Genomic DNA, 17,750 nt, shown 5'->3' on the forward strand with positions numbered 1-17,750 from the left:
AGAGAGAGAGAGAGAGAGAGAGAGAGAGAGAGAGAGATTACTTTTATACACACATTACTTGTATTAATAATTCCTACTTCGTCGTTTATTCACTTATCGTTGGGCTTCAGGGTACAGATCCCCCGCGATAAACAAGGGACTACTGTATATAAAGGTTGAATGAATTGAGTCATGAGGACTCATTTAAAAAAGAGACATGTTTTAGACATAACATAAAATACAGACGACAATAAACTACATTAAAATGCAAGTCAAATAAAAATAGTGTTATAAAACCATAAATCAAGATGCCATATAAAACGAGGTAAAATACTAAAAACAAGAACTTAAAACAAATAAAGCATACTTAATATGTTTATAAATATGTATTTGTTTTGTATTTTTATAGTACTTTGTAAGTAGATCACTTGGACTTGGTCATTTTAAAAGTAGCTTGCATGCTGAAAGTATGGGCACCCCTGGTTTAGACTTTTATGAAGCTAAAGGGGGAAATGACATTAACAAAAGCAACTCCAAAGGGAAGTGATGTACACGTTTCACCCTGTAGGTGGAAAATGGATAAACAGATGGCTGCAGCTGCGAACTAGGACCATCAAGTGAGTAATGTCAAAGTTTTCACCTGACAGAAAAGGTGATGTGAATTACACAGTTCATCATAAGGAGGATCTGTGGTGGAAGTGGTCTCCAGCTACAAGTACTTGGGTGTGCATCTGATTGACAATCTCAGCTGGAGCAACAACACCACCAGCCTGATGAAGAAAGCTCATCAGAGACTCTACTTCCTCAGATGGATGAGAAGAGCTGGTCGGAGAAGCTCAGTCCTCACCTCCATCTACAGGTGTGCAGTGGAGAGCATCCTGTGCTCCAGCATCAACGTGTGGCATGGAGGCTGCACAGCTGCAGAAAGAAAAGCTTTGCAGAGAGTGGTGAAGGCTGCACAGAAGTCTGTTGGAGTCAGCCTCCCCACCATCACAGACATCTACACCTCCAGATGCATCATGAAGGACCCCACTCACCAAGCACACACACTTTTTGACCCGCTCCCCTCAGGCAGGAGGTTGTGGAGCATTAAGTGTCTTGAAGCTGTTTAGAGCCACTATAGGACATGATAATCTCAGCAACCACTACACTTTACATCCAGACCAAAACAAAGTCATGGGAACACTGAAGAAAGTGGGTGAGATAACTTTTGATGGACATCCACTGCTGCCACAGAATATTATGACTGTACTGAACGTTTTGACTCCCTTTTTAATTTAATTTCCCAACTCGTTTGCATGAAAACTGTTTTATACTACAGTGTAGAGCAAGCGACACAGGTAGCTCAGTGATCAGTGCAGCAGTCTTGTAGTCCTGAGGCAGCAGGTTCGAGCCCAAGTTGTATCAGGGAGGGCATCTGGCATAAAACACTTGCCAAATCTCTTTGAGTTTGCTTGCAGTTGTGACCCCTACGCAAAGAATTAGCTGAAGAAAAACCACTACTACAGTGTAAATATTTTGTTTCTTTTAGGTCTGAGACATGCTATGCTCAGTATTCTGTTTGTGTGATTATGGATGCATCATAATACATCGATCTTCATTTTATAATTGCATTCCAGCTCTCAAAATTGTAAATAAATTGAATCTAGAAGTTCCCACCCCTAGTCATAAAGGAGATGGTTAAAATGAATGGTTCTTTTGCAACAAATTAGCAGATGATAGTCCTGTCGTTAAAGGGTTTCTTCATAATATCTTTATCAGTTTTACTAGAAAAGAATGGTTGTATGCAGATGGATGTAAAATACAACCATCTTAAGGACCTCTAATATACAAGGGTCATTCTTTTGCCTTTCAGCAAATCTTATGTGGGTCAAGACTGATGAGCATATTTTGTACCGGTTCAAAATTATTTTTAGGTTATCTAACTAATTGTTTTTAGCTAACGAGTTAGTGCTTAAGCATTACACAGTGACTTTAGAAACACATTTATTAAAAATACAGCAACAGTCCGCTATCCTAACGTCACCTGTGTTTATCTTAAAATATCTCAAAACTAGACATTTAAAAAAAAATTGTCTTTGGTTACTTGTAAACTGGAAGAGGAATTACATCACCAAGTATAAAAGTGGCATCGTTCAGAAGTATTAGGGTATTTTCATAAGTACAAGTACGAGTACTTGAAGCTGGCATCGGGCCATCACTATTACTGTCACATCGTCTTTGTTGGAAGTGCTTCAGAAACTAAGGTGTCAGTTGTTGAATGGTCTCACCTGTAACCTGAGCTCCACAGCAGCCTGCTCCACCGCTGCACTGTTCTCTCAGACTGGACAGCTCAGACTCCAACATTTCCAGTCTGTTCAGGATGTCTTTCATGTCTGGCAGGTGGTTGTTGCAGTCGCATGCCTTTTTGGGAATATTGATACGGTGGGTGAAAACGATCTGGTTGTCTCCATCCATCGTGTGCTCCATGTGCTCGCTGTTCTGCATGTCGTTGGAGGCGCTCTTGTGATTGAGCTCTGTGCCTCCTGGTGAGTCCAGGTCCACAGAGCAGAAGGAAGTGGAGGGGACGTTGATGTTGTAAACATGGTTGAACACCACCGGCTGGTCGGGATGGGGCAGGGTCAGATTTTCCTGGGGTTTTTTGGGCATCAGGGCCTCTCTACGGTGGCGGATGATCTTCTTGACCAGGCCAGCATTGGAAAGATGGAGCAGCACAGCAGCAGTAATACAACTCAAGAGGAATCTTTTCATCCCCATGATGACAGTTTAATACAACAGACTTTGAGATGGTAGCAGCTGAGTGTAAGGAATTCAGTATCAAATGGATGCTTGGGTTCTGTCCTGAGTCCTGTCAAAAATACAGAACAAACCCATCAAAACAATGAGAACAAAATGTTTTTTAATGTTCATATATTTATGTAACTCCAGCTTACAGCACAGTGCATTATGAACTACTACAACTGCTGTTGATCAAAAACAGTATTGTGTTAGCGTTTTTGTTGATTTAAAAAAGGCCTTTGACACTATTGACCACACCATTCTCCTTGAAAAACTGAATAAATACGGCATTAGAGGACTAGCACTACAGTGGGTATCCAGTTATTTGAATAATAGGAGACAATTTGTACAAGTAAACGATGTAAGATCTGAATTTTGTGTTAATGGATGTGGAGTCGGGCAGCACGGTGGCGCAACTGGTAGAGCTGCTGCCTCTCAGCGAGCAGGTCCCTGGTTCAAATCCCAGTCCGGGGGCCGTTCTGGGTGGCGTTTGCATGTTCTCTCAGTGCATGCGTGGGTTTTCTCCAGGTACTCCAGTTTTCTCCCACAGACCAAAAACATGCATGTTAGGCTGATTGGTAACTAAATAGTCTCTAGGTGTGAGTGAGAGAGTGAATGTGTTTGTCTCGTTTGTCTCTATGTGTCCCTGTGATGGACTTGCGGCCCATCCAGGGTGTACCCCGCCCCTCGCACAGTGATTGCTGGACATGGGCACCGGCGACCCCTGTGAGCCAAAATGGAAGAAGCGGGTAAAAGATAATGGATGGATGGATGGCTGTGGAGTCCCTCAAGGCTTTGTGTTGGGACAAAAGTTGTTTATTTTGTATGTGAATGATCTGGTTGATGTGTCGGGACTTTTGAAGTGCATTTTATTTGCAGATGATACCACATTTTTTTGTTCAGATGAAGATATTGAACGGATGTTAGGGATGATACTGGCAGAATTTGTAAAAATACTAACTTGGTTCCAGCTTAATAAGTTATCATTATCCCAAAAAAGTTCAATCTGGTCCTCTGGACATTCAAAAAAAAAAAAAACAACAAAAAACAAAACAAAGCAAAAAAATATAGAAACGTTTCGTCTCTCATCCAAGAGACTTCCTCAGTCTATTTAAACAGCTGTTTAAACAGCACCTCAAACTGAGGAAGTCTCTTGGATGAGAGACGAAACGTTTCTATATTTTTTTGCTTTCTTTTGTTTTTTTTTTGTTTGTTTTTTTTTGAATGTCCAGAAGACCAGATTGAACTTTTTTGGATTTTTTTACCTGGATTATTGAGCATGCATCAGGATATTTTGAAGTTATCATTAAATTTGGAGGAAAAAGCCAACATGATATTTAGTAATAGAAAGAAAATTATCGAAGTCTCATTTAACATTGACAGTATTGAAAATCCTAGAGTTAATTAAATATAATTTTTGGGTTTCGTTATTGATGAGAAGCCGACATGGAAATCTCATGTAAATTACTTAAAAATAAAAATAGCAAAATCAATTGCATTACTGTATAAAGTAAGAGTTTTTGAATGACAAAGCTTTGCATATATTTTATAATGTAATGATTGTTCCATATTTAATCTATTGTATTTGTATGTTTGGGGAAAAGCATGCAAAACAATTACAAATCCTATTTATATTTTACAACAAAAAGCTATAAAAATTATTAGTATGAAGTGCTATGGTCACCCAACAAATATATTTTTTCATCAATTGAAATTATTAAAATTTTATGATTTGGTTGAATATAGTATTTTACAAGTCATGTATAAAGCTCATAAAAATTATTACCCCCAAATATTCAATTAAAATTTGTTAAAAAAAGAGAGTCATTATAACCTTAAAGGAATGTTTGTAAAACCTGCATTTAGAACTGGTCTGAAGGAGCTGCGTTGTAATTCAGGGAACAGGATGTGGAATTGTCTTGACATCAACATAAAAATGTCTAAAACAATTTATATGTTTAAAAAGATGATTAAGTTAAAATTGTTAGGAAAGTATGATACCATGTAAAGAATGCCTGATGTTTTTTGTTTTCACTTTGGAGTTCAAGCCTGAATTGTTGTTTGTTTAAAATTATTTTATATTTTTTAAATAAGGGGCAGATATTTTAAGAATGTTCTTCTTCTTTCTGCACCCTTTTCATTCAATGTTTTTTTTTTGTTGATGAAATTGTTTTGTTTCTTTTAAATGAATAAATAAATGAATAAATAAAAAAATAATAAATTAACTACTTTACTCTATCCATTCACACATGCACATCTCACATCAGGGAAAACAGCTGGAGTAGAATATCAGCACTGTGTGACTAAAAAAAGCAATTAACCTTGGCTGTAACAAAGGAACACCTCAAGTCCTGTTGCTGTCTTTGACCCATTTTATCCCCCCTGCTCTCAGTGGAGGCTACAAACACTTAGTGGATGCCAGTGAGGCACAATTCCTCCAAGTACAGAGAGCAGCAATTACAACCGGGGCAGCGTGTCACCTTCAGGCAAAAAGTCTTCATTCTGGCCATGTCCAGGCAGGTTGCCATTATCCAAATAGTCCTGGCAACACCTGCAAGATGGCAATCCACCTCTTCTTTCTGTGGCCCAGACCACAACCCAAGCTGACAGATTAACGCCGGTGTGTGGTTACACCATCTGTGGGCTTCCCATAAAAGCACAAAGGGCCCTCTTTACCCCAGAAACTGGAAAGTCAGCATTCCTGGAAAACCACAGTTTTTTTTATTACTCCTGTATGATGATTGTGATGAGTAGTAGGTGTTCTTTTTGTAAGGGTTTACTAAAACTATGTCAAAATTTGATGGTGAAACCAAATATAAATTGCAATATTTTGTAGTTATTTGACCATTTAACAAATTCAACATGAATTTAATTGTGTGGCACGTCACTCAGTGAATGATGTTTGAAAAATATTGGTTTCTGTTGCATCTTAATGTGTCTGCAGTCCATCCATCCATCCATCCATCCATTATCTTTACCTGCTTCTTCCTTTTCGGGTCACAGGGGTCACTGGTGCCACTGGTGCCCATGTCCAGCCATCAGTGTGTGAGAGGCAGGAGACACCCTGGACAGGTCTCCAGTTCATCACAGGGCCACATAGAGACAAACGAGACAAACAACCATTCACTCTCTCACTCACACCTAGAGACAATTTAGAGTTACCGGTCAGTCTAACATGCATGTTTTTGGTCTGTGGGAGGAAACTGGAGTATCTGGAAAAAAACATGCATGCACTGGGAAGACATGTAAACCCTACCCAGAAAGATCCCTGGCCAATGTTTGATCCAGCAACCGTCTTACTGAGTAGTGACAGCTCTAACTGTCTATCATTCTGTCTATCTCCGATTATTTTATTCCTAATCTAATCCATTCTTCTCACTCCCAAGGAGAACCTCAAATCTGCTCTTTTTCACTTCTCTTTCTTGTCTTTTTGTTAATGCCACTGTCTCCAAACTACTTTGTATACAACATAACTGGTCTTGTGACAGTCTGATAAACTTTACATTTGACTTATACTGCCACCATTTTGTCACAAATCACTCCTGAAACTTTTCTCCATCCTGCCTGGACTCTCTTTTTCACCTCTTTATTACACTCCCCATGTTCCTGGACAGTGGACCCCAAGTCCTTGAAGTCCTGCACCTTTGTGACCTCTGCTCCTTGTAGCCTCACTGTTCCACTGGCCTCCCTCTTATTCACACACATGTGATGAGCATGCATCAGGACACACACATGTACTCTGTCTTACTACAGCTGACTTTCATTCCTCTTCTTTCAAGTGCATACCTCCACCTCTCCAAGTTCTCTTCCACCTGTTCCTTGTTCTCACCACAGATCACGTCATCTGCAAACATCATAGTCCACGAGGATTCCTGCCTGACCTCATCTGTTAGACGGTCCATCACCAGAGCAAACAAGAAGGGGCTCAGAGCTGATCCTCTAGTCTATGTGGTCCCACCTTCCCACTACAGATCATCTTTCAGCACCCTGTCAGATGCATTTTCTAAATCCACAAAGACACAATGGAGTTCTTTCTGATCCTCTCTGCACTTCTCCATCAGCATCCTCAAAGCAAAGATGGCATCTGTGGTGCTCTATCTTGGCATAAAACCATACTGCTGTTTACAAACAATTACCTCTTCTCTAAGTCTAGCTTCCATTACACTCTCCCAGATCTTCATTGTTTTGCTCATTGACTTAACTTATGGGGTAACTGTAGCTGAGTGGTTAAAACATCTGTTCTCTAATGAAAGAGTTGGGGGTTAAGTTCCATCAAAATGCACTCAAATGCCGAATTGTCCTTGTGCAAGACACTGAACCCCCCTCATTGCATCTGATGTGTGTCCCATTGGTTTATGAATGTGATCTAACATACAAATTTTTATTTATAAGATGATTTATTCCCTTTAGCTTTGTAGAGATTGTAGCAGCTGTGCTGTATGAATGTGCGTGGATTGGTAAATCAAGGCATAAATTGTGTTGTAAAGCATTTTAAGTACCTTTGTTGGAAAGAAAGGTGGTACAGTCCATTTACCATTCCATTCACTTAATTCCCTTGTAGTTGCTACAACTCTGTACATAACCCTTGTTTATAATATGGACACCAGCGCACTTCTACTCCATTCCTCAGAAATTTTTTCATTCTAAAATACAGTTAAATAATCAAGTCAAAAACCTCACTGCCATCTCCCTTTATATTTTCATCCCTGTAATGATGTGTCGTCAGGTTCAACTGCCTTACCCTTCTCCATGCTCTTCAAAGCTTTCTAAACTACATCCACACCAATCTTTCCCACTTCTTGGTCCACAGTTTCATGACCTATTTTGTGCTTTCCCTTTATTTGTCTTTATTAAATATTTCCTCAAGGTACACTTTCAAACTCCCTATCACAATAGAATATTACTATTTCTGGGTCTTTGCTATCTTTAACTAGCCTAACCTGCAGTGCAAGCTTTCTACGTTGGTGAAGATTCAAAGAACCCCATCTATGTTCTTTAAATTGAGAAAGCTCCTCGAATGCGAAGCGAAAACTCTTCTGTTACAAATAAAGTCCAGTTGTTTTTGTCTTGAACTTTTTTGAATTTACAATCTTTCTAGCCTGCTGTGTCTTGCCATTAGATACAAGTCCTTCTCCCCCTCCATAGTGTCCAGTCTTGTGTTCAGATCCTCTTATGATTTGCCATTGCTACCTTGCTTTTTTGCCCTGTGTGGAATCTCTTATGTTGTATTATATTATACATGTTGTATTCCTGTCTACTCTCTTCAGTCCTCTCATGTTCCCATTTCTTCTTGGCTAATCTTTTCCTCTGGATAACTTCCTGCACTGGAATATTCCATCTCCAGGTTTCCTGATCTTTTTCATCTTGATGACACTCCTAGTATCTTTTTACGTGTTTAATTACTGTTCATGTAATAGATCAATCATTTGGAAGCTGTTTTTACCACCTAGAACCTTAAACAGCTCTTCTCTAAACTCATCACAACATTTTTCCTTTAACAACAAAAAAGGTTAAATTATTTCATCTGGACCAGTTTCTTTAAGGGAGAAACGTTTTCGTTCATATTTATTATCTGCATCGATTTTATGTCTATATTTTTGATTTATTTTATTTTGTATATTGCTTCGTGTGTTGTCTGTTGCTCTGTCTGTACAGCACTTTGGTTGGCCTTGTAGCTGTTTTAAGTGCTCTATAAATAAAATGGTATGGTTTTCCATCCAGAGGACTTCATCAGTTTGTGGCCTGTCAACCAGATCTGTCCTATAGGTAGCCTTCATTGCTGTGTTTCAAGCCAACCTCCTGTTGGAATCTCAGAAGCATGCTTTTAATTTTTCCTTTTTGTCATTCATTCACCCTTTATTTAGACAGGTAAATCCCATTGAGCCGCGAGGGCTCATTTACAAGAGAGACCTGATTAACTTTAACTTCCACCAGTTAGTCTTCTTCTCTCACTTTTCTATTTTCATCTTCTTTTCCTCTTCTTTGCCACAATAGTCATCTTATCTTAGATGATTTTAGTTTTGTGGTGGGTCATGAGTGATAAAAGTTAATTTCCTCCTGTAACTCTTATTTAATCATAAAGATGTGGGATTTGGTCAGAACATATTTGCTGGTTAATGTGTGCAGGTCTATTGTCAGTAGGATGCATTCTAGAAAAATGTTTCCAGTTCCTTTATTCTGATCTGACGTATAATTAGAAAAAATTGGAGGAAGTCACACTCTCACCCCCTCGTCACTGAACTATACCCCATTATTAGACTGACACCTTCATGATGGGTAAACTGTAAATGTGTAAATTAGTCTTCCTGATGAGAGTTTTGAGGATTTCAGTCCTTATAATCTGAAAAAAGTTTCTCAGTCACACTCATAGCTCAACTGTGATTAAAAGCATGGCTGCTGCTTCTCTCCCTGCTTCCTCTGTTTTCTCTTGCTCCGTGTGTCAGTGTTTAGTTACTCCTCTGCCTCTTTTAGTGATAATGATACATGTAACAAATGTAGTCTTATGGTAGCTTTGGAGGAGAGGCTGTCTGAACTGGAAGGTCGGCCCCATGCTGTAGAAAAACCAGTAACTAGCCAGGTCCCCTTAGACAGCACAGAACCACAGAGGCTAGCTTTCGTTGGTGGTCCTCCAGCAGACCCCGAGCAACCGGGACACCAGGCCGGCTGGGTGATGGTCCAGAGCAAGCGTTGTGCTAAGGCTAAGCCCCCAGTTCACCACCGACCCGTTCACGTTTCTAATCGATTTTCCTCGCTCAGTGACACATCCACTGAGAAACAGACCCTGGTTATTGGAAGCTCCATAGTCCGAAATGTGGCTCTAGGGACTCCAGCGGCCATAGTCAAATGCATTCCAGGGGCCAGAGCTGGTGACATACAATCTTATTTGAAACTGCTGACTAAGGCTAAGGCTAAATACAGTAAGATTTTTATTCACGTCGGCAGTAATGATATCCGGTTACGCCAATCGGAGGTCACTAAAATTAATGTTGCTTCGGTGTGTGACTTTGCTAAAACCATGTCGGACTCCATAGTTTTCTCTGGCCCCCTCCCCATCCTGACCAGCGATGACATGTTTAGCCGTATGTCATAGTTTAACCGCTGGGTGTCCAGGTGGTGTTCTGACAACAACTTGGGCTACATAGATAACTGGAGTTCTTTCTGGGGAAAACCTGGTCTGATGCGGAGAGATGGCATCCATCCCACTTTGGACGGAGCCGCTCTTCTTTCTAGAAATATGGCTGATTTTGTTTATTCCCCAAATTATTGACAACCCAGGAAGCAGAGTTGTAGTCCTCCACCTCTCTGCTGCTTCTCCTCTGTTACCCACCCACACCCCCATTGAAACAGTGTCAACTCGCCCACGGCTCAAATTAAATAAACCAAAAATCAGCTCTAAAAATATAAACCATAAAAATCTGATTAAAATAAACACAGTTACTTTACCAAAGCAAAATCATTAAATGTGGATTATTGAACATCAGATCTCTTTCCTCTAAATCCCTGTTAGTTAATGAACTGATAACTGATCATCATATTGATTTATTCTGTCTGACAGAAACTTGGCTACAACAGGAGGATTTTGTTGGTATAAATGAATCCACTCCTGTTAATTATTTACATTTTCATGTTCCTAGAACAACTGGCCGAGGTGGAGGAGTAGCTTCTATTTTTCAGTCAGGGTTATTGATTAATGCCAAACCAGTTATTAGTTATGATTCTTTTGAATCACTGTCCCTCAGTCTTTCTCATCCAAAATGGAAATCAGAAAAGCCATTTTTACTAGTTGTTATATATCGTCCACCAGACGCTTAATCTCTGTTTTTGTCTGAATTCTCAGAATTCTTAACTAACTTATTATTAAATATTGATAAAATCATCCTAATGGGTGATTTCAATGTTCATGTGGATGTTGAGAGTGATAGCTTAAGCATAGCCTTTAATAATTTAATAGAGTCCTTTGGTTTTACCCAAAACGTCCGCACATCTACTCATTCTTATCATCACACTCTTGATTTAGTTCTGACCTATGGTATAGAGATTAAGGACTTGGTAATAGTTCCTCAAAATCCTATTTTGTCCGACCATTTTTTAATAACCTTTGAGTTTACAATAAATGACTACACAGTCACTGAGAGTAAATTTCATCTCAGCAGGTGCTTATCAGAAAATGCTGTAACCAAATTTAAACAATCTCTTCCATCAATGTTTTCCTCTGTCTTGCAGAGTAATGCATCAGAGAACAGAGACTTAGATCATCTAGTTGATCATCTTACAACTCCTGTTCAGTGATTCTGAACAGGAGCAGAACAGGAGCAGGAGTCATGTTACCAGGAGTGGGACAGGACAGGATTATTTTTTTTACTCTGGACCAGGATTGGGACAGGACAGGACTTTTTCTGTGGGACCAGGATAGGACAGGAGTGAAAATCCACTCCTGTGTCATCCTCTTCTTCCAATCCCTGTCTGTGAGGCTGACACATTGTCCAGTTTTAAAACTAGGCTGAAGACTTTCCTTTTTGCTAAATCCTATAGTTAGGGTCGGCTTGGGTTTCCTGAGCTGTCCCTTAGTTAAGCTGCTATAGGCTTAGCCTGTTGGAGGACAAACTGACCACACTTTTTCACTCTGCTACTTTCTTTACTTACTCTGCGCAACCTATTTTGTATTTGTAATTATTTTTTCTACCCATAACATGTGTTTTTTTGTCTTTCAGGTACACTTGGACCTACCATTCTGTGTTCGTTTGTCTCTCCTTTCTGTCCTCTCAAACCAGCCAGTCAAAGCAGATGGCGACTGTGGCTGAGGGGGCGGCTGTGGCTGAGTGGTTAGACCAGTCGTCCTCTAATGCAAGAGCTGGGGGTTCGAATCCACGAGCAGTCACATGCCGAAGTGTCCCTGGGCAAGACACTGAACCCCTTGTTGCCTCTGATGCGTGTCCCATCGGTGTATGAATGTGATATTGGTTACAGAGCCCACGCCGTGTGTCAAGGTGAGCTCGACTGTATCTAGTCAGTACCGCTCAACCTCATGCACAAGCTCCTTCCCCACCAGAGAGGTGACAATCCATGCCCCAAGAGCCAGCTTTGGTAAGACAGGGTCAGAGCACCAAGGGCCCTGCCTTCAGCCACTGCCCATGGCACCATGTACCCAACTCACAAGGCCCTATCCACAGGTGGTGGGACCACAGAAAGGTAAACCCATGCTACTCATCTGGGCTTAGCCCAAACATTCCCCATGGGTGGAGGCCCGTTCACCAGTTGTTTGCCAATGAGTCTAATAATAATGAAAGATTTGAAGCTGGGTTCTGGGATATTTTTTCTTTTAACTCAGCCATAATCTGTCCATATCTACAACTTTGTCTTTGACCAGCATGGGGAGTTCTTTGGCATTAATGTTGTATTTTTCTAGTTGTAGGTCAAGTCTTTCACTGATGATGATTCTGGGGACTATCACAAGAGGCAGACATTGACTGAAATCATTTAACACCTAGACTTACAACAGGTGGCTCTATTAAAATTGTGTGACTTTGGAAGGTAGGACTGGGGTTTCCTGGCAAACGAGTTGTGTACTATGCATCACAATTCAATTTTATACTGTTGTGTGTTCATTTCTGAAGCAGGCGGGGGAGGAACAATCGTCATCCATTTTCAGAAGGTTTATTTTACACACATGTAAGGTGCAAAGATCACCTCTCCATGCGGTCACAAAACAATGGCCCCGAGCGTAAGCTGACACACATGATCTTCAGAGCTTGGCCACACCTCCCAGGAAGAGTCACCACTGTCGACGAATGGGAAGCCCTATTCTATCATGTGACCCAGCTCTCAACCAATAAAATCTCACCATCTTGTGTTCTATAATTGGTGGGTGTGTGGAATTTGGGATTTGTACGTGTGGAACTAAAACTACATTCTTTACTGGAAACAAAAATCAGATTGTGTTTTAACACAATATCATTCTGAATAAACAAAACAAGATATACATATACACACAGGCCGTGGGGCCTTTCTGGGTGGAGTTTGCATGTTCTCTCCGTGCATGCTTTTCCTCCCACAGACCAAAAACATGTACGTTAGGCTGATTGGTAATGCTAAATTGTCCCTAGGTGTGAATGAGAGAGTGAATTTTGAGTGATTAGTGACTAGTGAGTTTGTCTCGTTTGTCTTTATGTGCCCCTGTGATGGACTGGAGACCTGTCCAGGTGTCCCCCGCCTCTCACATGTATTGACTGCTGGAGATGATCTCCAGTGACCCCTGTGATCTGAAAAAGAAGAAGCGGGTAAAAATAATGGATGGATGGATGGAAGGCTGGGTGAATTTTACTTTTATGAATTTTACTTTTGCAACACCTTCTACGAGTAATAATTTTGTTCCCTCACATGTACCACATGGGGTGCGAATGACAAATAAAGAACCTTGAATCCTTGAATCCTTGAGTACACATCTACAAACACACAACAAAACAGACAAAAAGAGTTTTGGCTCCCTGCTAAAGTTTAGCTCTGTTTTTTAGCTGGTTGGCTTTCTCATTTTTAAAAGCTGGCTGCTTTCCATGTGGACCTTGGCTCAAAACCAGCCCAGAGAGAGCAAAGCTAGTTTGTGAGAGAATCTGAGGCTCTGACAACATTTGTGTCACACTTGAAATAGATAAAGAGATGACACTTCCACAGTCTGAGAGATATTTTGATTTGATCTCTTTAATTTGAGGCAGAACATTGCAAAGGGTGAATCTCAGAGCGACCATGAAAAGTTGATCCCTCTGTTTGGACTTCATTCATGAGCACCCTGTGGGCCCGGCACTATGCTAATGGAGCTGGTTGCTGGCACTGGGTACATGGACTTAAAACAGGCTGACTGCTGCTTTGTTTTATTCCCTCACTTGTTTTTGTTATAGAGTTAACAGAAACTAATTCTGTTGCCTGCCTTGCTGTTGGATGTGAAGAGAATTTTACCAGGCAAGCCATGCTGGCTCACATGAATTTTGAGCAAGTGATCTAAATTACTGTGGTGTGAAGGAGTGCTCGGCCAACACTTGAAAGTTTTCAAGCTCACTCAGAGAGGAGCTGGTTCTGTATCAGTTGTGGTCTGACTCAAAGGAATTAGGGCTGTCAGGAACATTAAACTGATTTTATGGTGCTAAAGTAGATTAGACTGAGTAAACCAATCAGACACATCCACTTTCTGGACTAAAGATGATCAAATCTGCCGACAGGCTTCATTGTCCTGATTTATTACAGCGAGAGACTAAATCAATCAGTTTTTTAGAAATTAAGACATGAAACATTTTCTGATCTGATGACGAAAGATTGATTTAGGAACTTTCTAAAGTGTCTTCTGAAAGAAGTGATTTATAAAAGTTGTCTCATCTGTCCATCCACCCATCTGTCCGTCCGTCCATCCGTCCATCCATCCATCCATCCATCCTTGTTCCTCCACTGATCAAAGGTTGGATTGTACATGTAGATATAACTAGATCAGGAGGAGAACCCAGATGTTTCTGTCCCATGTAACACTTTCCAGCTCCTCATGGGGAAATCCACGTCATTTCCATGACAGAAAAAATACATTTTATAAACACTCCAGAGAGCTCTTGGTCCTTTTCCCATCTTTACTTTTAGTGGGTGTTAGCTGAAGAATTTTGAGAGAGATGTGTCTGTGAAGCATTCTAATCAGATGCCTGAACCAAATATCTTTGGCTTATTTAATCAAGCACAGGTATTTACCGGTGCGTTACATAAAAATGTTGATAGCTACAGTGATTAATGAATGGATGACTAAAACCCCAACCCAGAGTTCTCTCTGATGCTGTTTTTAGACGCAACCACCTGAATTACAAAACCTATATTTGCGTTTCCTCTTTCAACAACAGACAGTCTCTCCAGTCCATGAATGTGTTTCTTTTACCGGACTGAAAACCAGAGTAAAACTAAACACTTAATCTCCAAATCACCTGAACATTAATAAGCTTGTTTTATATGCATAAGAACTTTTTTTTAACCTTAAAAGAAGCACATGATTATTTTATGTGCAATTCCACTTCTGCAGTTTAGTATGTTGCTTCAGTTAGCAAAATATTTACAAACAAACCATGTGGTCCAACCTGTAACCCTCACCACCAAACACATGCCTTCCTTACTATTTTAACACAAAATGTCAGCCATGACATATTGTTTTAATAATTATTCTACAAATACAACAGTTTTTCCATAAAATGCTTTGATTGTTCAGCATTACTTACCCCTGTTTATGGCCTAATAATTACACAAGCCTTTTCTAGTGAGTTTCTTTTTCCAAATTGCCTTTTTAGTTTGTGGCATTTACAGTTTTATGGTCTTTTTTTTAAAAAGGTCTCATATGCTGTTTAAACTTGTCTTTTACACTCACTAGCCATATATTAGGTAAACTTGTTGAATTTCTTGTTGACACAAGTAGCTATTTAGTAAATGACACATCAGTCAATGCATTTAGGCATCTAGACGTGGTGAAGACCACATGCTGAAGTTCAGACTGAGCATCAGAACGGGGAAGAAGGGGGATTTAAGAGACTTTAACTGTGGTGTGGCTTTTGGTTTCAGATGAGCTAGTCTGAATATTTCAAAAACTGTTGATCTGCTGGGATTTTTACACACAACCATCTTTAGGGTTTAATGTGAATGGTCAAAAAAGAGGAAAATATCTAGTGAGTGACAATGGTAGAGACAAAAACCTAGTTATTATTGGAGATAACAGAAAGGCAGCAGAAGCTCGAATCATTCTATCCGAGGTCTGCAGGAAACCATCTCTGAACACACAACATGTCCAACCCTGAAGAAGATGAGCTACAGCAGCAGCAGACCATACTGAGTGTCACTCCTGCCGGCAAAGAACAGGAAACTGAGTTAACATCTCACAGAGGCTCAATAAAATTGGACAGCAAGAGAATGGAAAGAAAAACATTTCCTGAGTCTGGATTCCTGTGCCTCTAACAGCCTCCAGAGACACTAGATCTCAATCACCGTAGGGATGTGGTGCAACGTGAGCTTCACATCACAGATGTTCAGTTGCCAAGTCTGCAGCAACTGCATGAGGTTGTTGTGTCAACACGGATCAAAACCTCTGAACAATGTTTCAACACAAGATTGAAAGCAGTTCTAAAGTCAAAGAAGGGTCCAATCCCAGACTAGCAACGTTTATCTGAAGTGGGACTATGTGTGCACATGTCTAGAGCTGTTTCCTGTTTTGGCTAAAATAAAAAGATAAAATATTTTTGTATCATGAGTTTATTCTACCTTGTTAAATAAAAATAAAACACAGTTGAAGTGAAGAAAGTTTGAAAAGTCGGACCACCGGACAATGCATGCTCGAAATGGACAAGAAAATTGTTTAAGTTTAAAAATAAAGAGCCTCATTAGCCTCTCAGAACAGTTGAGGGTGTGATTCTAGAGCAGAATGAGACGCAGCATTTTTATCATCTCACTCATGAACAAATGGGCATGTTAGGGGCAGCTGGAGGTTCAGTGTCCTGACTAAGAACAATTTAGCCTGCTTCAGGGCCAAACCTCAATCCACCATAAAATGACCTCCTTACCTCTGAATACATGTGGATTTATATGAGCGTAAAAGTGTCCAAACCGTCCCTGTGAGTGGACATGAAGACATGCAGTGTTACTGTGGTTGACCTTCTTTCAGGTTGGACATTGATGCTTCAAAGGAAATAACTCCTGAAAGGATGATGACATTTCCAGCATTCTCCTTTCCTCCTGCTGTGATTCACTTCCAATCATATTAGAAAAATAAAATACTTTCAGTTTGCTAAAAGATTCATGAGCAGATTTTCTGTCTCCTTCCTTAAAACACACACTGGTCCAAACTGTCTTTCTTTGCCAGGACCACATGTTAACTAACTTAATCATCACCATGGTTACCTTTGCTGAGATCTCAGCCATGTGGCAGGTCTGAGAAAAATTCAAAAAACGTTCAATACAAAAACAACTGGACTTTATTTGTAACAGAAGACATTTCGCTCCTCATCCGAGGAGCTTTCTCAATTCAAAGAGCAGAGAGTGAGAGATTCAGGTTATAAGGCTGAGTGAGATAAGACACACACACATATGTAGATTTAACAAGTCACACCTCAACACCTTAACAGTAGGGGTTTCTTAAGGTCTTTGTTCCTCTAATTCACAGATGAGACCCCTCTGTTCCCATCAGGTGTGAAAACTGGCTGGGGATCTGTTTTAAAGTTGCATTATAGGTTTTTGAAAGTTGAAATCTGAGGCCTCCTCCTCTGTTAAGAGACGGCTTTTCCCTTTTTACATAAATTGCCTCCTTCACCCCCCTCTCAAACCATCTGTGTTCTTGGTCCAAAATGTGCACATTTTGGTCCTCAAAAGAGTGTCCCTTATCTGTGAGGTGGAGGTGAACAGCTGAGTCTTGTCCAGAGGAGCTGGCTCTCCTGTGTTGAGCCATGCGTCTATGAAGAGGCTGTTTAGTTTCTCCAATGTAGAGGTCTGGACAGTCCTCGCTGCACTGGACCGCATACACTACACATACATTGAATTGAGAAAGCTCCTCGGATGAGGAACGAAACGTCTTCTGTTACAAATAAAGTCCAGTTGTTTTTGTATTGAACATTTTTTGAATTTATCATGTCCTGGTTGACTGAGAATCTTCACCAGTCTGAGAAAAATCAAAACACAAACATGTGATGCAGCCATCATTCAGCTGCAGCTGCTAACTACCATCCAAGACTAAAAGTAGTTATTGGAAAAGAAAAGCAGAAAGGCTTTTATAAGACTTTGTCATGTGTAGAAGGTTTGACTAATGTCAGCCAGCATGGAGGTGTGATGGACATATAACCATCCATCCATCCATAAATACATACATACATCATCCATCCAACAAATCCATCCACCCATCTGTCTATCATCCATCCATCCATCCATCCATCCATCCATCCATCCATCCATCCATCCATCCATCCATCCATCCATCCAGCCAGCCAGCCAGCCAGCCA

At 40.4% G+C, this 17,750-nt stretch overlaps 1 protein-coding gene across 1 annotated transcript in view; it reads right to left on the bottom strand.

Annotated features, from left to right (window-relative positions):
• Positions 1-17,750, bottom strand: part of LOC119413705 (tenascin) — a 159,992-nt gene that overhangs the window by 117,196 nt on the left and 25,046 nt on the right. Inside the window, exon 3 of the mRNA XM_037680760.1 lies at positions 2,250-2,827. Within this exon, the coding sequence (XP_037536688.1) occupies positions 2,250-2,736 (487 nt within the window). The 5' untranslated portion in view covers positions 2,737-2,827. The remainder of the gene's footprint in view (positions 1-2,249; positions 2,828-17,750) is intronic.

Source organism: Nematolebias whitei, chromosome 8, assembly GCF_014905685.2.
Source record: "Nematolebias whitei isolate Nwh7 chromosome 8, NemWhi1, whole genome shotgun sequence".
Lineage (NCBI taxonomy): Eukaryota > Metazoa > Chordata > Actinopteri > Cyprinodontiformes > Rivulidae > Nematolebias > Nematolebias whitei.